The 20,681-nt window shown below is 34.7% G+C and overlaps 2 protein-coding genes across 13 annotated transcripts; one reads left to right on the top strand and one right to left on the bottom strand.

The window, feature by feature from the left end:
* Positions 1-16,087, top strand: LOC116170343 (serine protease inhibitor 3/4-like). 11 transcript variants are annotated; one of them, XR_004145216.1, is made up of 8 exons: positions 1-158; positions 273-1,171; positions 4,476-4,620; positions 8,748-8,935; positions 10,314-10,461; positions 11,684-11,908; positions 12,165-12,711; positions 13,015-13,273. XR_004145216.1 is itself a non-coding variant. In XM_031486665.1 (5 exons), exon 5 carries the CDS (start codon positions 14,450-14,452, stop codon positions 15,977-15,979), a length of 1,530 nt encoding a protein of 509 aa, XP_031342525.1. In that variant the 5' UTR covers positions 1-158; positions 273-1,171; positions 4,476-4,620; positions 13,723-14,266; the 3' UTR covers positions 15,980-16,087. The 11 variants fall into 11 exon arrangements, 4 of the variants coding, with proteins under 4 accessions (XP_031342525.1, XP_031342527.1, XP_031342528.1 ...); XR_004145218.1 differs by lacking the exon at positions 8,748-8,935; XR_004145217.1 differs by lacking the exon at positions 10,314-10,461.
* An 809-nt stretch (positions 16,088-16,896) lies between these two features.
* On the bottom strand, positions 16,897-19,374 carry LOC116170345 (zinc finger protein OZF-like). Of its 2 annotated transcripts, none has more exons than XM_031486669.1 (3): positions 19,175-19,374; positions 18,567-19,124; positions 16,897-17,655 (listed from the first exon to the last, which is right to left on the bottom strand). In XM_031486669.1, the coding sequence occupies exons 1-3, from the start codon at positions 19,298-19,300 to the stop codon at positions 17,014-17,016; spliced, it is 1,326 nt and encodes a 441-aa protein (XP_031342529.1). In that variant the 5' UTR covers positions 19,301-19,374; the 3' UTR covers positions 16,897-17,013. The 2 variants fall into 2 exon arrangements, with proteins under 2 accessions (XP_031342529.1, XP_031342530.1); XM_031486670.1 differs by having other exon boundaries at positions 18,573-19,124.
* Between the last annotated feature and the right edge of the window lie 1,307 nt (positions 19,375-20,681).

Below are 20,681 nucleotides of genomic sequence, written 5' to 3'. Positions count from 1 at the left end.
TTATTTTTGTTGACGGTTACATAACCTTGCTGTTGAAGGTCACTAATTATGCAATATTTTAACCAACTGTGAGCCTGTGTTTATGATCAGTACAATCTTTCGTAAATGTAACGGTTACTCATCGATAATTTTGGATGATTCACTTCTAAAAATCGGTGGTAGGTATGAAGTTTTATACATAATAGTTGCTATGCCAGTCAGTATTTAGTAACTTCACGCCCTCCTGAACAATTCCTGCTATTTGCTTGTTAGTTCATACCATTCTGTTTTAGCGTTCCGTTTGTTCATTCTGTTACTTCTGCTACAAATAATGGCCGATTCAGAACTACTACAAGTTGTGACGGGCAATTCGAAGTTTGCCAATAAGTTTTACAATATTCTCGCCGAAGAGGAAAAGGGGAAAAATGTCTTCTTTTCTCCAATTAGTGCACATATTGTACTCAGCATGGCCTATCAGGGTGCCGCAGGAACTACCGCCGACGCCTTTTCGAGCAGCCTGCACCTCGGCAACGAAAATATAGCGGCAACTGGCTACCATCACGTAATGAGCTCGCTGAATAGCATAAAAGACGTCAAGTTGCACATTGCGAATAAGATCTATGTTATGCAAGGCTTTCCCTTAAAAGAAAAATTTTTAAAAAGCGCATGTGAGTTATTCCTTTCTGAAACTGAGTCGCTCAACTTCGCTGAAAGTGAGAATAGTGCTAGAAAAATCAACGGTTGGGTTGAAGGCAAAACAAATTCGAAAATCAAAGATTTAATCGATGCGGGTTGTTTGGACGCATTGACCCGACTCGTACTTGTTAACGCAATTTATTTCAAAGGCAATTGGGCCCAACAATTCAAAAAAGAACACACTATGAAAGAGAAGTTTTATATATCTGAAGTAGAAAGTGTTGACTGCCACATGATGCACCTCACTAGGCGTTTTAGGTATCGCGCTGATGATCACTTACAAGCGCAAATTCTAGAAATGAAATATACAAACGAGAATATCAGCATGGTTATAATTTTGCCTTTTAAACGAACTGGGATCGAAGAATTGGAGAAAAAGTTGGTAGATGTTGATTTTGCAACTCTTTCGGAGGGTATGCGAAGTATGGAAGTTGAGGTTTCCTTGCCGAAATTTAAAGTTGAAACTACTATGGATTTGCAGTCTATTTTAACACGGGTAAGAAAAATTCCGCTTTATACATTTTTATGTTTGTGTAGTTCTGCATGATAAATTTTCTGTTGGTTCGCAGGCACGAACTTATAAATTAAGATGGACTGCTAATGCTGAATTGACAAGTGACACCTACATGGGGGCAGCCATGATGTGCACTTACTTGGCGCGAAATTCAAATCAACCAATAAACAAGCATTAACCTCACGCGTTCTAAATAAATTACTGTGACATGTCATTTTCCAAGGCTGCAATAGTCTGAAAACTTGAGCACTAGGAAAATTCCCCTAGAAAATAACTAAAACGGGCACATCATGGCAGCGCCCATGCTAGGGCCATTTCTACCTCTATGCAACTGTTTGATCAGCAGTCCATCTTAATTTACAAGTTCGTGTTCGCAGGGGTTGTTTTAAAGAATGCCCACTTTGTTCTCAATTTGCATAAAGAACCTTTTTGAATTGTAAACAAAATTTCACACACTAATTCTCAGTCCCGACTTTGTTTCACGTGAAATAGTATGTTAGGTATATAGTATATACCAAGGGACTAAACTGTGTGTTTTAATCTCGAAGTGATGAGGACACGCATACACTGTTTTTGTACTGCAGTTATTAAGGATCCTCAGATCCTTTATAGTTTTGTATTGTCGTCCGTCCGTCCGTGTGCGCTCTAACTCTTTTTAAAAGTGGCCGATTGAGTTGAAATTCGGTGTACGGGTTCTTTGGACATTAAGGACGGACGCTATTGATTTTCAGGAAGCTGGTTCAATAGGAACAAAAGTTATAGGACTTCGAGTGAATCGGGAACAGGAAAAACTATGGGCTCAATATAATAGAAATCAACATATTTCATTCCCTAGGTCATGTATCGGGTTGGGACTTCCGCTAGATTATTCCCTATGACTCTTAGATGTGTAATACTTTAATATAACTCTTCTCTCTGGTATAGGTCGAAAGTTTTAGAGCAAAATGTAGCAAAAATTACACTTTATACATGAATTTAGAGTTTTAAAAGGTTTCAAACGCATTATCTTGATGCAGCAAGAGTACATCACGTGCACATTTGATAACCGCATGTGTGTGATTCAAAAATGTTAAATTATTGCCATTATGGGTTTTGATCAAAATAATCAAAATCGTTATTTATGCACCAAGATCGTCGAGAAAAAGACTAGGGGCATTATCTCAATGCTCAAGACATAAATTTGATGCATTTCTGCCGACCACATGGATTTTGATCAAAACATGTCAAAATCGTTATTTATGCACCAACATCGTTGGGAAAAAGACTAAGAGCATCATCTCAATGACCAAAACATGAATTTGATCTATTTTTGGCGACCACATGAATTTTGCTCAAAACATGTCAAAATCGTTATTTATGCACCAAGAACGTTGGGAAAAAGACCAAGAGCATTATCTCAATGATCAAAACATGAATTTGATCTATTTTTGGCGACCACATGAATTTTGATCAAAACATGTCAAAATCGTTATTTATGCACCAAGAACATTGGGAAAAAGACCAAGAGCATTATCTCAATGATCAAAACATGAATTTGATCTATTTTTGGCGACCACATGGATTTTGATCAAAACAAGATTAAGAGCATTATCTCAATGGCCAAGACATGAATTTGATGTATTTTGTAACATTAAAATAAATTATCGTTAAAAGTTATTGTAATACTGAGGATCCTTCGATATTTCGTTGTATCGGTTTATTCCTTACAACAATTTCATTGGTAAAGACAAATTTGAAGAAAAGTTTAATTTAAAGATTTTTATACTGTGTGTCCTATTTTGTTTGAGAATCTCGGCTGTTTTTTGTGAAACATGTAGATCGAAAAAAAACAAAAAAAGTTATTTTTACGCAGAATCCAGTGGTATAGTAAAAAAAATTTTGGACCACTGTTTCTGAGAGTTAGTATTTTGTAAATGCAACACCCTATACCTACATCCTAACGTCAATTTTTCCGATTTTTTACCTGATTACACTAATGATCACAACTTATATTTTTTTATACCTATAACTATATATTATATTTTTTTTTAATTTTGAAATGGCAATTTTTTTACCGTCAGCAATTTTTATTGGTTGGTATCGACTGCCTTAGTTACCATGGATACAATAAACAAAACAAAATCTCCATGAATGTATGGTCTATTTACTATTTAAAAACACTATAAATTTAGAATATGGTTAATACGATTTTGGTCAAATATCAGAAACAGTGGTTCAAAAAAATTGCCTTTGGGATCTGACCCAGGATCTTTCCTAAAAAATATTTAAATATATTTGTTTTATAGAAAAAAACAAAAAAAATTATATTCATAAACTTCGGCGGTACTATATTTACAGCATGGTCACTATACATACTTATTACAATTCCACCGGCCTAATCATGCGCGCCCATTAACTTTTTTGAAAAAATTTTGACAGGTGGTCAAGGAGGTGTGTTAATTAACTATACATATAATGTTTACTAATCTTTTGTATCAAAAATTATAAAAAATTTGCAACGTATCTACTACTTAAAAACTATTAACAGGGGCCTGTTTCTACATTTAATTCAGTCGCTAAAGCTAAACCTGTAAAACTATTTGATATTATTACCAAGTAAAAATAAATTAAAAAAATTGTTCCAATCGCTTTTTGTAAAGAATCCTCCTCTGACACGTTCTTGAGATATGAGGAATTATAACCGATCACGATAAGGGGTCAAGGAGGAGAAGTGTTTTTGGTAGAAATGAATTCCTTTCGTTAAGACCTTTCATTAGACTTTAGAGTACCATGAAGGAAAAAACCAATCCTCCACCCAATTTTGATAAGGAGAGTGGGAGAAGGGCGCTTGTTGGTAGAAAACAGTTCCTTTCGTTGATACTGTTAATTATAATACCATGAAAGGCTCGATGAAAGATAAAATCAATTTCTTGGAAGTACTAGTACATTGACAAGTACTTCGAGTACTTTGACTAGTTTGAGAAGTACTTCGACTCCGTTCTTGCAGTGCTATTCCACTGGCACGGACAAGTCATATAATGTGCGCATGCGCGATCACTGTTGAGCTTCCTTTTTCATTATTGCGACTTTATTTGGCTTTTAAAGACAGTATCCTGAGAATAATAATAATAATAACTTTTATTGAGTTTCAACTATGCGAAAATAAATCACACTTTCCAGATAAACTCCCTCCACAAAACTATTAAGGCATTACCGTCAGGGCACGGATTTAAATCCTAAATTTCTTCAATGGTTATTTCAGTTCTGAATGCAGCTGAACTAAAGTTTAGCCATCTTTTTGTTATAGATGGGTCTCGGAGTGATTTTTGATCAAATGAAGGCAAACTTTTCCGAGATTTCCAACAGCGATGAGCAGCTATACGTCAGCAAGGCCATTCAGAAAGCATTTATTGAGGTCAACGAAGAAGGAGCCGAGGCTGCTGCAGCTACCGGTAAGTAGACGTTTCCATTTGTGTTTTCTTACTTCCTTTCTGGTTTCTTTCCATTCTGCAAGTTGATTATAAGCTTTTAGCTTCATTTTATGTTTGTCTGCTAAGGGCTATAACTGCACGTTAAGTAGTGACTGATTTTCTGTACAACTTAATTCTATTCCTGATTTAACAGTAGACATTTGGCCAATTGTTGATAATATGAAAATAGGTCAAACTCTCAATCTTGTTAGCTTACAAATTCGTACAATCTGAAACTTTCCAAGTAAAATAAAGATTTATTCAAAAATAGCCGATTATATAAACAGCCACTATTTTTAGAACAACTTATGTATATTGTCTTCTTATTATTTATATCTGCTTTATTAATTTTGGAAATTTAGTACAAGTAATTTGTTGATGTTATACAGAAGTAAAGTTCTTTTGATTGTGATACTAATCTGAACACTTGATTTCAAAATATTCTCTGCATTTCACCAAATTACAAAAACGCTACAAATATTAGTAAAGCATTTAAAGATAGGTTTCTGAGCAACGTCCTGATAACAATTTTTGTCATGAACGATTTATTCAATTATTTTTTTAAAAACTACTTTCATGATACCGAATAGGAATATTTGAAAGATACTCTGCCCGTACTCGGATTTTGATGGGGTTTGATGGGCTAGTGGTGGAACCTGTCCCAAAATTGGTCCATAACGAAAAACTTGATTTTGCACATATACCCACTCTACGTAGTGTTGTTTTTTGTTTCTATTTTTCTGAAGGACAAATTAAAAAAAAAATACTGACACATAACCTCGCACATAACACAGTTGGTTGTGCGCATACGCACACAGAATTGGTTAGGTTTGCTTTGTTTTAGTCGGGTTTACTGTTGCAATTTTAGGTTCATTGCTTGCTAAAAGTCAACTTTCGCCTAGCGTGTACTATTTGGATCTTGAAAAACTGCAACACAAATAATGCAGTTGGTTCCATATTCTCAATTGCTGTTGCGTGCAGGAAGGACAGCCATTAGTTTCCTTATCAGCGGTTACACGGATCTACAAGTTAAAACGTTACTTTTCTCACTCCTAGAAGAAACAAATAAATCTGGAGCCTACGGTTTTCTTAGTAATTAAGCGCCCATTCGTCAATATATACCGGGTGGTCATTAAAACTGGTAGCGGTCATCTATGTACGTTGTGCTCCTGATCTTGACTTTTCAAATGCTTGTGAGTGCTTGAGACGCTGAGAAGTCTTGGGAGATTACGAAATTAACTAAAATATTGTCCACCATTATGAAGCTTGCTAAGCAGCGTGTGAATTGCTCATTCAGTGAGATTCCACTCCACGTTGAGTTAAGTTATTGGTGTCAAGAGTTCTGATTGGCTAGAAAAAATGAATTTTTTGTGTGGAGGCGGTGTAAATAACGGAATGGGCGTGAATTAGAAAAAGTAAAGTGAAGCGAACAAAAATCGAAATACAATTCGCATCGTGAACCTCGAGAAAATTAGAGTAAAGCGGTCAGACAAATTTGAGTCGATCACCTGTGAACTACCGTAGAGTGTATTTCAGTTATATTGCGACGAACTTCGGTAGTAAGTCCGCGCACAAATGGCATGAAAATGAATCTATATAATTAGCGAAATTTAGTAAAAAATAAATAAATTTACAAATTAATTGTAAATAAGTCGCACAGCGGACGAAAGTAGCGACAAACGGCAGCAATTTGTATGTGAAGTCGGCGGAATGACTCAAGCGCCACCAAGGAATCCGCCTGGGAAGGTCAGCGGTAGTAACCGGAGAAATAATGGAGAAAACAATCAACTCCAGAGCAAAAAATCTAAAAACAGAATTACAGCACACAACAAAACAGCAATTTCTCTATCGAGAACACCTGCACTTATAAATATTAATAAAATGAAACGTACTTGCATCAAACATTTTGTTTTCAGTTACTGCACAGCAACTTTTTGGACACCCTGTATAAAATCGGAAACAAAAAATTCGAAAGCTTACAAAATAAAATTGCAAGAACATTCAATTAACCTTCAGAAAATGTAGATGACTAGGCAAATTGCAAAATGCAGCTCATTATTGAGTGTGGAGACATTGCGTGTCCATAAAAACAATCTCAGAGTTTTAGGAATAATTGGTTTTTAGTACTTTGTAGTGTCTACTATCTACTGTAGTTGCACTTTTTTCTTCTGAGAGTAGTTGGATAATTTATAATCATTCCTCTACTTCAGTAAAAAATAAAATGTTAAATAACTAACTTCCTAGGCGCACACGTACGAAGACGAAGATGCTTAGAGGAAACGGAACAGCAGAGTTTTGTTGCTGACCATCCGTTCATTTTTCTAATTACAACAAAACCGACCGAACTTAGCGATCCGATTACTTTATTCTTTGGAAGAGTACTGACGGATGTAAATTTTTTAATAGACTTACACGACGAATTATAAATTGTCTACCTATATGTTGTATTCTGTCATGTGTTTGTCGAGGTAGTGATGGAATTGAGGAAAAATAATACTCTTACTTTTAACCTGTGATATTGATAGCAGTGAGGATTTTTCAATCGAAATTTTCCTTAATTGCAGCATTCCGATTGGCTAAGTTGTCTATGTTGCGCTTATAGTAACCTTTGTATTATTATTATTATCATTAATTTTATACTTATGTCAAAGGTATGGTGATGATGGCGCGTTGTATGCCAATCATTGAACCGTTTACAGCAGACCATCCATTCATCATTTCACTTCAATACAGTGACGGTGGATCAAATGTTGTTTTATTCGTTGGGAAAATTGCAATCCCTGATCATGAGTGACGTGTTTTAATGTAATTACTACTTGTGAAGGTTATTCAGAAATTAAGGACCACTTTGCAGGAAATTATATATTCGGCTTGTAACTCACCATCCTTTGTTCATTGTGCTACTATTGAGAAGATAGAAACAATACTAGCTTTGATTAATTTTTAATTTATCAGTATTATGTGTACTCTCTAATTCTTCAGTAGTTAGACCCAGTGCCTTGCTTGGCATAGGTATATGCGCCTTACACATTATCTTTTCTTAATTCTGAATAATTATTTATAATTTTAAAATGTATTATGTACTACTTACCAAAAGTGAAATCGATGTTCTTATTTTTCTATTATTGACAATAAAGGCTTTTTTGAATTTTTGCTTTAGTTTTATAAAATTTTGATAATTAGGGAAGTGATAGAATATTCATTATGTTCAGAGATCTATCTGTTCTAAATCCCACAGCTTCATGAACTATAAAGCAATGATTTTTATACAGGTTGGGCCATTAGTGCTTGGGTGGAATATTGTGGGTAAACTTACAAATTTACAATTCATTGTCAGGGCAGGTTGAAAGACTCGTAAGTCTACAACAAAAATATGTTCAACAAAATTGCAATTATTATACATGGTGATTTATATGAAAGTTTTTTAATAGAGCCCCCTGTATAGTTCGATTTCTTGGTCAATTTTAGTGTGACTTTATGTATTAGACATATATCTAAAATGATTTGGCCGCAATTAACATAAAACTGAGAATGCAGTAACTTCAGTGTTACTAATCATGAAATGTATAAACATACGCCGAAAGGTCAAAATTTAGGGTTAATGACGTAACGCCTACTTTGGATATTTGGATCTCTCTCCTGGGATTGAAATCATTATTGAGTACAATACAATATACCACAAGTAAAGGCAACATTCTCAGAAGAAGGTAAGTGGCATTTGGTAAGAACATGGGGAATTTTAAATTTGGAGTAACTACAGATACAATCAAACCTGATCATTTTACTGACTTATGGTGCTGGTAAGAAGGAAAGATAGTGCAAAGTGCATGAGACAACTGGATTCGTTGCTATATGTTTGCGCATGCGTTACCAACTTTGTAATGCTTCAGCCAGTCATGTCTGGTCAGATATTGTATTTGTTTAAACTGGTAAAATTATCTATTAACCTGTCAGCATATTTAAACACTTGTTCTTTTACATTTTCATTTCTAATTTCTTCGCTAGTTCTCTATGAATAATATTTTTCTGTCAAACTGGCAAGTTCCATTCCTTAAACTATTTTAATGTAGATTTGTTACCTGTTTATTTCCTGTTGTATATTCTTTTAGATTTAAGGATACAATTCGATTGTGGTGTAATAGCGTTTCATGTTGATCACGAATTTTTAATTTTGATCAATTACCACCACAATGACACAAAATTTGTGCTGTTTTCCGGCAAAGTGATGAATCCAGTTATTTAAAGTCGATGTCTACCTGTTATTAAGCAAAGAGCTGTAATATTTGAAGTATATATAGTAAGTATCCTTCACTTTTTAACATACTATAAGCAACAATTATATTTTTTATTGAATTAAATGAACCTGGTTTAACGATTACCTGAATCAATAAATTAACCTTGTTCTGGGAACTGCATACCTGAAATGGGTGTATGTACCATGTTTTATTCTGTATTCTCCGTCATGAGAGTTCTGTTAAGAAAAAGTGCCTCATTTTACGGCACACGAATTAACGTATCTTTTAATTTTTTGTGAAGAATCATCATGTGTTTTCAAACCTAGGGGAAATTGTGAAAAAATCATTGATTCCTCTTTTAGAAAATAAATTTTATTCTCTACGGCACTGGAAACAATAATTTTTTGTAATGAAATATTTAATACCACAGCCAGCTCAGTAATGAATAAATGTTCAATGACTCTTACTTTGCGGAAGGTTGGTTCTTTAGCTCCACTTATGATGTGAAAAACAACATGATGCTTTGTTTTTACCACGCTCATGCTCCATAGCGACGGTTTTTAGAACTGGCAACACTGTAACGTTTTTACTCTGATCTGCTTAAACACTCGTTTCTTATCTTACTGCGCTTTATTTTCTCGAATATGAGTTTTGTTTTCTGTTATTATTAAGCGGTACATGTAACACATTTCCTATACCTGCAAATTTGTAAATTTAACCGACCACCTGTTACCCACGTCGATTTTGAAACATGTAACTTTCTAAGGGATCAACAAAAAATTAATCGATGCGCTCTTATATAATGCCCGTTGGCTGTGTGACAGAATGCTCTAAACTCGGTTGACAAAAGAGCACTCGCCTGTCTTGAGCGGATATGAATTTTTGAATGGGCCCTTGCATCTTCCGCTTTTTAGAGAACAATTAAGGTACGTCAAAAACTATGACAGTACTTAAATCATAATTTCGATGAATTCAAAATTAAATCGTGCATTTAGAAAATATCGAAAATGGGTATGTTTCTATTTTAAAAAAACCAAGATGGCGCACACTTAATACCGGTATTTACGAAAGCGAAATTATTTTATATTAACAACCACGGATACGTGAATCTCCCTGTATATCAGTCGTTCACAGGGGCATTGACAGTTAGTGATAGATTGAGAATCGGTTATACTTATAAGTTTTTAAACTCCATTTATTTCTGCTTAATTCTATCGGTACAGCTCTCAGATGAAACTATGTATTTATGGCGGAAACTTCATTAATCTTAAGATATACTTAGTTACTTATTTTCCCAAATCGTGCAAGTGACTAGTTTTTTTCAACTATAGTAGTTTTTTTTTTTTAATTTACTTGTTTACCTATATCTCATACTATAGGAGTCTTAAATTTTATTAGTGTTAAGGTAATAACTGATTTCAAATTTTTATTATTTTACAGGAATGGCCTTTACCTGCTTTTCTGGTCCCCCGCGAGTCAATTACATTCAGCGCGTACGAATTGACCATCCTTTTGTGCTGTTACTAACAGCAGGTCCATTGGTTATGTTTATGGGAAAAGTGGTTAAATAGTGAAGGAAGGGTAACAGGTATTCATTTACTTAGCAATATTGTAATGTTTCTGCCTAAAACAAACAGTACTAAATTGTGGTGCGCGCCCATCCTTCAGTAAAAACTATAACGGTACGAGCGTACTACGAATAAATCAGAAGTTTAGAGTGAGGGTTCAATTAATTACAAATTACAATTGAAAGGCGAAAGTTTCAAACAGACTCGTATATTTACTGTATTATGGATTTCTGCTTTGTTTGTCTTATTTCGGTTTATTGTCATTGCACGTAGAAATGATTGTCGACACCACAAACAATAGGTACCTCGTGATAGCGCCTTGGGAAGGTGAATGTAACTATGACCCCAATTTCAGGGGAGGTCAGGTTTTTCAAAAATTCATTTTTGACTACCTGAAAGCGCTTTTTCGTTTTTTGAGCTACCCTGTACATATTGCGAATTTGAGATTACTTTAAAATAGCCCCTTCAATTATCCTTAGAGTAAGTTAGTCTTGTGCATAGAACCCGCTCTTTGATTTTTGTTCACTAACAGTGCTATATAGTCCAATCAAAGAATGCTAAAAAGAGAGTGTAGAGTGTGAGTTGAAACAGAGCTGCATAATCGCAAAGACAGTCCGTTTTTTGTTTTTTTCTTTCATATTTAGAAAACAAATAGGTAGGATGAAATTCCATACTACTTAGGTTCTTTACACGTTTATGGGTCAAGTCGCCACAACGCAAAAGCATCCTTATAGTTTAAGGAATTCATCATTTTTTAAAAATGGTGTTTTTTTCATAAACTTGTCATGAGTTTTCTTTTTATGTTCATTAAGAGTGCATTCTTATCAGCTTGAGCCAATTTTAAGTAGTCTGTATAAAGACTTTTTCAGTAAAGGAGCCCCGGCCCATTTTCTTTATCTGGTTTTCAAGTACTTATACACTCATTTAGAGAGATAATTTGTCATGTGTATGTCAGGGTCTAGCAGGTAAGTATGCCATAAAAAATTTAAAGATATCAGGGAAAACCCAAAAAGAGACGTAGACGTCATTATTTATTTATAGTATAATACTCGATATCCTAAGCAATTTCAAATAGTGGAATTAAAGCTAAATTAAGTATTCTACGCAATTATGTATTGTAATACGCATGCTCAGTTTGAAAAATTATTTTCCTTTTATTGCCCAAAAAACAGTTGTAGCTTTTTCACTTTTTGTTCAAAGGATTGTGCGTGAATTATTAAATTATTTAAACCTGGTTTTTAGGTTTAGTGAAGAGAGCGAAATGCAGTGATCCTCCGCCAATACAAAGAATAAGTTTTATCGCTGATCATCCTTTTATTGCTACAATTTCGTCATGCCTATCGGATTCCATTCTTCCACTGTTTTGGGGCAGGATAATGGAACCTGATTACATGGAGAGCAATTAGCGCCCAACTGTTAAACGACCACCAGATGGTGTACTTGAAAGCAAAGCAAGTTGTGTTATATGTAAGTCTTCACCTTGACCTACTCTCCAAAGTCACCACCAGGTGGCGAGAAACCTTGAACTGAGCCAGATTCGCCCTTGTATATCTACTCTCTTCTGACTGATTTTAAGTAGCTGAAAATTAGGTACCTCAAATGGTAACCTTAAGGCACACTACATAATTATATGTTAACAAATTAACACATATCACTACCATCCTTTTAAGAATCTCAATTATATTGGGTAAATACCTATTTAACGTCCTTATTTTTGTTGTAGGTATGGTCATTAGCATGAGATGCGCTCTTCCCATGCAGCCTCAAAAAATTAGCTTTATTGCAGACCATCCATTTTTTGTGATCCTGCAATCAGATTGTGAACCAGCGCTTATAACATTGTTTTGTGGGAAAATAGTGACCCCGACCGTAGCCTACCGATCTATCGGTAGGCTACGCCCCAACGTGCTAGAAATTGGATTGTAGTAATAGCATCCATTTAAAAATATCTTATAGTTAGTTTGTTTTTAATGATTGCTATTTTTCATAATGTACTTAAGACAAATATGGTTTAATATTCGTCTTGTTAAGATCTATAATGAAGTCTGCCACAGTATAACTTGTTTGTTTGTTCTCACAGTATAAAATGTTACTGTTATTACCGGAGTTAAGAGGACCAATAAGTTGTTTACCCAGCTCCGTGTAACAGAATTAACAAGCAACCTTTCTACCGGAATATTAGTTACGCGGTATATTCTTTACTAATGGGTTTCCACATCTATGCAAATGCTTCATATTATATTGATTGTTACTCCTCATGCTGGTACGAGGTATAGTATAATGGTTTTGTAACGATCGTAAATAAGTAGACTAAATTTGCTTAAGAGCAAGAGATGAGAATGCGCAGTCTAATCGTTCAAGTTTATTATCAAACTCTATAAGCGAGAATGTGCTCATGCTTACATTGCCTACAAAATGGTACAAAAAATAATCAAATATATTTCTTTTAGTCTCTCATATAATAATCAACTCATCAATTGTTGAACGCCCTGTATTTAAAAACAGCTTTTGTTCACTTCCATGATCCATTAAATAGGTAAATTGTGTGTATTTCATATATCTCTTCGTTGTAGGTGTCATCATGGCTTTCAAGTGTGCACGTCCCATGAATCTACCAAAAGTTAGCTTTATTGTGGACCATCCATTCTTTGTCCTTCTACAATCTGAGTGTGATCCAGCACCGATATCGCTGTTTTGTGGAAGAATAATGGAACCATTCTTGTAAACTTTTACAACTGTGTACCTATTTTTGTTATTTTTATATTACATATGTTATATTTATAGGTATAGGTACATATGGCAAAACTATGAATAAATAAGCTTATTTTCAAATCTGTATTATTTTAATCTATCAGCACGATATCGGATATCATTGTGTTTTTATGAACTTTATTTAAGCCATGATCCTCAGTTCTATTAAACTGAAAAAACTAATGCCCTTGGTACAAAAATAACGTCTTTATTAAAAGTAAAACGTCATTTGTTCTAGTTGCAGTGTTTATAACAGGATTAAGTAGAACAATCCATTATAAAAATATACCTATTCAAATTTCTCGTAGATTTAAAAAAGATAAAATCTCAATAAGGGCATTCTATTTAACATGCTCACTAGCAGTACAACCGTTAGTGCTATTCAGTTGAGCGCATTGAATAACGCTATTTCCATTGCTTTTCCGTCATTATAATAACCAACTGGTCACCCTGTATTCTTCTATTCAGCTCCCTTCCATTTGAAGTTTTTTATGTAAATAGTTTTAATTGGCATTTCATTTTTGTTGTAGTTGCGATTGGGACGTTCTTCAGGTCTCTTCCCATCAAGACTCAAAAAGTTAGATTTGTTGTGAACCACCCATTCTTTGTGATCTTACAATCATGGTGCGATGTTGTTGTTTTGTGGGAAAATAATGGAACCATTGAGTTAGAAAACTGCTATAATTATTATATACCTATTATTTTTAATGTTACATGTTTATAGTTAAATGTTTATCTACCTTGATAAAGTGTTTAGTTAATGCGATCTGGAGAGAACTATTTTGAATGACCATCTTTTTTTAGTTCCCATTTAAATCAGCCGGAAGTCAATTTTTTTATAGGACAGATGTAACTGATAAAATTATTTAATCCGATGGTGCGCTTTAGCCGACGATCATTAAGAAGGGTGCTGACTACACGGATGCTCCACCTCGTACATTACCAGAGTTTGACATAAACTATGGCAATACCTTGTATAGAGCTTTAAATGTTAGGTTATGTTTATATATCAATGTCAAAGATAGATATTTACCCGGCAAAACACAGCACAGCAACAAAAAGTAATTTCTGAAAGTGAGTAATTAAGGACCTATTTGATTTTTATGAGCAATTTACATGCGATCACAATAAAAATAATTTATAGAGAAAATATTTCGTTTATTCCTAGACGTTCTGGTAGGGCGCCCCGATGCTGCTTAATTTTCTGCATATGATATTAAATATCTACCTGCACATTTCTTCTATTTTCTTTTGCAGATGGATGCTTACGAGGATGAATGGCAAGATTCTGACTTTGAAGACGACACAAACACAACAGAAACACCAATTGAATACAAACCATCCTATGTATTAATTGCAATTGATACAGATAAGTCTATGTTTGAAAATTACCAAGACTCCGAACCCACTCCATTTAGAGCCACTTTACATGCGTGTTATAACATTATCGACTCAATCGCATTATCCGGTCAACAGTCAATAAAAGGCCCAGTTGGTATTGCCTTAGCCGACAACGATGCAAAAAAAAGTAACTTTGTAGAATTCGAAGAGCCCGTTCCAGATGTAATAAAATTATTGAAAAGTACGAAAGATCAGTCTGAAGGCGAGCTAGAGTCAAATTTTGAACGTAAGGGAAATTTTGATCTAGCAGATTTCTTTCTGCTTTGTAAAAACAAGTTGATGAACGTTAAAACTGAAGCGTACAAGAAAACTGTAATATATGTCACGTGTGATGACAATCCTTTAGGAAGTGACCATAAAAGAAGATTTAAGGTCATCAACGAATCCCAAAAGTTTGCTAGCATCGATATCAAATTAATTGTCGTTACATTTAACCCGAAATTTGAGGGGAGAAATTTTTATTCTGAAGTACTGGAAGCTTCCAAGAGTGAACCGGTTGAAAAAGTGAACTCTTCGAACTTAAAACAAAAGTTGTCTTATTTAATTAGGAAGAAGACCAATCAAAAAAAGGTAAAGTTTTATCCTTTTAATGGCGACTTTGAAAGATACATGGAAGTGAGCGTTAGCAAGCCAACAGTGTCAAATAGAGTTATGAAAAACATGCACGTGACTCGAGACACTCAAGAAGAAGTTAAGAAAACTGTAAAACAGAGCAACGCCGATAGTTACGTGTGTATATATAAAAAAGACGGGTCTGGCTTGGTAATTAGCAAAGGGGAACGTCAAATCCTGGGTGAAACTAGTGTTCCTGTCGGATATACCTTGTTATGTGTAAACAAGTCGACACTCCAACCCGGTTGGGTGTTAACTCCTCCATACTTAATGAAAAAGCATGCAAATGAAACGCAAGAATTATTCGAAAGCATTTGGCAGTTCTGTCGAGATAACGATAAATGTTTGGTTTGCTTTCAAAAACTTAAACAAGCCAGCAATGTCCGTTTCGTCGAACTCATTCCAAAATTGATTAATAATGTGCGCCAATTTATCGTGAAAATATTACCTTTCGCACCAGAAATCCATTATGACATCGCCAAAGAACGACAGAATGATACAACTGAAGTCCAGGAAAATGCGATGTCCAATTTAATTGATGCATTAACAATTGATTATGATGTGGATAGTTTCCAAGATCCAGTGGAGAGTAGAAAAAAGGCTTATATTAAATCGCAACTTTTGGAAGAGAAATTGGAAGAGATTGATGAGGGAGTTATGCCAGATAGTAAAATCGACAAACTTATAGCTCCATACATTGGAACGCTGGCCCTTGACACTGTGCCTAAGAAAAGGGAGAGGAAAACCGATTACTCCAGATCTAGAAAGAAGTAATGTTTTTTAAATGCTTATATAGTATTACTATTACATTCAAATGTATCGTTTTTTAAGTTTTTGTGTAAGATAAATAAGATATTTGTGTAATAAAAGCTTTCAAAAATATTCTGCGCAGTTTAAAAGCTTGCTGGCATATTCGCCTTAACCTGGAGGATTTGCGTCATTGGTGTTGAATATAAAGAAAGCCTGACATTTGTGACACTTGGACCAAAGAAATGCTGCGATTTCAAATTACTGAGCCAATGGGAACGTTATAGTGTGGTAATTACAGCGATTAATTGATTTGTCACACTTTGATCAGTGAAATGTCGCGCAATTTTTTCTTATTAAACAGATCAACCGATTATTTATCAACGCATCTTTTAATTTGATTTTGAGCACAAAAGAATAGAATCTATAGCAAAATGAAAAACAACTTCCGTATTTTATTTTTACGTTTATTGTCGTCATGGACATAATGTAAAGTTTCTTTTGATTCATTGAATAGGGCTTCGAATACCATTCATAGTCGAAGTACTGTTGATTATTTTTGAGGTGCTGCTGCACTCATGCTAGTTACGCTTTTTAATACCACTGGCGCAAGCGCTCGTGGTATTATTTAGCGTAACTAGCATGAGTGCAGCAGCACCTTAAAAATAATCGACAGTACTTCGACTACTCATGGTATTATATATGATTATTTACACATTTTTAATGTGTGAGCGATACTGCTTAGGTGGATATAAGAGAGTAAAAGGATGAAGCAAGTGGGTCGCCGGGTGGGCATTCTACTTGTTCGTTACGTGCGTTAATTAAGTCACCGTTCTTGGTCTTAGTTTCTTTTGTATGTATTGAGTACATAGGAATCATTAAAGATTGTTAAATTGGGTGTCTCTTTGCAGGAGGTTGAATGATCACCTTGTAAAATGTATTCATTGAACGATTATCTAATCTATTACATAAAATTAAAACAATTATGAACAATAATTATATCAGAAGAGATCATAACAATTTTTCTACATTTTTTATACGCAATATCATATTAGTAGGTATTACATGTTTTCCGTTGACGTCTTAATTCGATTTTTGTGAATTTTCATATGCATATTCAACGTATTTCTTTGTGTAAAACTTGTAGCACAAATTTGACAAGAATATGGACGTTCCCCTGTGTGAATCCGAACATGTATTTTAAGAGTGGAAGATTCTCTAAACGCCTTCCCACAATACTTGCATATATGCCTCTTCTCACCAGTGTGTATTCGTCTGTGCGAAGTCATGTGGGAAGACGCTCTGAAGTTTTTGCCACAAAAATCGCACTGATACGGCCTTTCATCAGTGTGTATCCTCAAATGAATTTTCAACTCTCCCGATGTGCTAAATTGTTTGTGGCACACCGAACAAATGTGATTTAATGGTTTCTTTTCGCCCGTATGGTGGCGGATGTGATTCTTAAGTTGTTCTTTAGTAGGAAAAGCGTTGCAACATTCTTCACATAAGAATGGACACTCGCGTGTGTGCTTGGTGCGAATGTGACTTTCCAAGTTTACCTTCTGTGAAAAGGATTTCTTGCATTCGGGGCAACTGTAAGATCGTTCGCCTTTGTGAATTTTCTTGTGGATGACTAGAGAGCCACTGTATGGAAAGGATTTTTGGCATACATCACACGTGTAAGGTCTGTCTCCAGTGTGCGACTAAAAAAAATGAATAATAGCAAAAGCTGCACCTGCACTCGGATTTAGAAATTTTATTTAAGGACGAGTCCTATTACAGACGGACATTTTTGTACACATACGTGCATTCAAAAAAGCACATACAGAAACGTGTATATGCAGAAAACGTTACCTTTTTGAATACGCAATTGTTTTGAATCACAGAATTAGATAATCAGGTAAACTGCAGTGTTCTTTTGTTATATAATATTAACTGAATTTGCTTATTTCTTTTTTTGCACGCCACTGCTCCCAATGCCGAATCAATTAACTCTTTATTGACATCGCTCAAAATACTGCGGAATTGTAAGTGTGTAAGAGACAGTTGTGATAGTGCACCTTTTTGAATGCACGTACATAAACGCGTACAAAAACGTCCGGTATATATAGCAGCCCATATTGATTCGATATTGATTATATACCTATGGCAGTAGTGAGCATTGTATATATTGTAAACACAGATATACACAAACATTGTAACACTGGTGTAGATTCTGACAGGTCACTCGCATTCCAAAACAGCACATAGTCAGGTTGTAAAAAATATAGAAAAGTTGTACGCAAATATGTGAAACTATTGTAAAAAACAAAAGAGAGTAGATTAAAGATAGTGTTATGAGGCAATTAAAAAAACATATAAAAATCAAGAACAAGAATGGAATACAAGAAATTAGTAAATCAACTCATAAATCAAAGCAAAGAAACAAGTATGGAAAAATTGTATCAAAATTGATGAAGATAATGAGAACAAACCAAAAACTGCAAACATATGGCAGTAAGATTATAGCAAAGTGGAACAAATGGGAACAGACAACAGAGTTTGAAGCAACTAAAAAAGAAAAAAAAAACATCCATTTACACACAGACATGCGAGAACATGTTTTTCCACTTACACTTACTTTCATGTGTACGTTCACCTGAGCTGGAGTAGCAAAAGGACGAGAACACACTTTACAAGTGAAAGGTTTTTCCCCAGTATGCGTCCGAATGTGTATTACAAGTTTGTTCCTCTCATAAAATCGAAGACCGCACACATTGCACTGGTGCTTTTTATCTTTCGTATGTTTGCGTAAATGTTTTGTTAAATTACCATGTTCAACAAAACTCTTATTGCAAATTGTGCATTTGTGAGGTTTCTCTCCAGAATGTATTTTAACATGTCTACGTAATGAATGGATCGTTTTTAATTGTTTTTTGCAAGTATCACAAGTAAAGTTATCAGGGACACCATCTTGAAACGAATCATTCGGTTTCAGATCTATGTTTGCATCAGATGTAGTAACGATATTCTGTGCAATATACTCATGACGTTCGATTTTCTGTTTTTCCAACATAATGCATCTCAAAATCGAATCGTTACTTCTCACTTGCTGTTTAAATGTGTACCAATGGCCGATTTCATTGGCACACAATTCACACACAACTTTAGGTAAATTGTCATCTTGCTCAACCTTTGAATAAATGTATTAGGTAAAAATGTACTGCTAGTGTGAACATTTACATTTATTGCTGTCAATTCCATTAACATACTTGCTAAATTATTCCCAAACAGAGGTGTAAGGACGGTCTTTTCCAATAAACAAACACGGCAGATCTTTTCAATGTTTAATGAATGTAGATTATCCATTTATATAAATAATTTAAAAAGACAATTAATATTAATGTTTTCATTAAGCAAAAAAAAAAAATTCTTGTGTTGTTGTTGACGAAGGAATTGAGGTTAGCGTTAGGACAATAAATAGTTATGGGTTGCATTCAGCAGAAACAAGCGCTCCAGGGACATTGGGTGCGTTCACCAGAACCAAACGTGTTTACGCTTTGATTACGTTTGCAAACACAAACTGTTTAGGCGCAGGTGAACGATAGGGTGCGTTTGCCAGAACCAACTGTTTGCAAACCGTTTGCGCTTTTTCGATAATTACGTTTACTGAACGCGTTGCTAGTTGTTAAACTGTTTGCAAGCGGACGCCATTTTTTGAATCGCAATTTAAACTCGCTGAAAATCACAAACATGTTTGTAATTTTGTAAGGCATGCATATTTGTTTAAACCATCGGCATACAGGTTTATGCGCGAAATTGGAGTAAATTACTAGTACCTATACATCACGACCAAAAATTGGATAATTGCACATTGCTCCCAATGCACTTTAAAGTTGTAAGAGATAAATCGAATAATTTAATTATGAATGAAGAAGGGAGCATTCCATGTATGCAGGCTTATTCAAATTCGAGGGCCACTATGGGGATCTCGGGAACTGTAAGAAAAAGAGGTTGGCAAAGTTGAGTAGTTTGATGCTTAACAAATGTCGTTTTGAAACTGAAAAAATTCCGACTACTTTCGGAGATATCCAGAAAAAAAAAACATTTTACAAAATCGTTTTTATTTGTTCCTAATAAGTTATTTAAAAAGATAGGTATTTCAAAATAAACGGCGCATAATTGTGACCACTTTTTTCCATATACAAGATGCTAGTTTTAAATTTTTAGTCTGACGTTTCGTCTCCGGTTAACCATCATCAGCTTTGTTTTTTCTTATGGAAGTCATTTTTACTTTTTGTGTCATTTGATAGAGCTTTTTCCTATCAATAAATGGTTCTGTTAATCCGTAAAAACGCAAGAAACTGCGAACGTACACTGCCCACGACAAAGTTGCCAGACAAAAAAAGAAGATATTTTAACAGTATTAATTCAGCCTCCCTTTGACGAATGTCAAATTTGAAATACTCGGCGAGTAATATATATATGGCGAGTAATAACTTTGTAGTGAAATCGTTCCACACCAAACTTCTCTTCAAATCTAAAAGCCGCTTTACATTAAAGCCGCTTTACATTAGGCAATTTTCGTGCAATGCAAGAGCAATGCAAGTTAGAGATACGGTACTGCGCATGTTCATACGCAATTCAGGTGCAAGAAAAATAAATAGAGAAAGTTCTATTTCACTTGCAAGTTTGGCGCAAGTTCTAGTAACTTTTCTAGTAATTTTGTCAATACCACAATTTATTTGGT

The sequence above is a fragment of the Photinus pyralis genome, unplaced genomic scaffold (assembly GCF_008802855.1).
Source record: "Photinus pyralis isolate 1611_PpyrPB1 unplaced genomic scaffold, Ppyr1.3 Ppyr1.4_LG5, whole genome shotgun sequence".
In the NCBI taxonomy this organism is placed as follows: domain Eukaryota; kingdom Metazoa; phylum Arthropoda; class Insecta; order Coleoptera; family Lampyridae; genus Photinus; species Photinus pyralis.
This window is presented reverse-complemented; position numbering and strand designations above follow the sequence as displayed.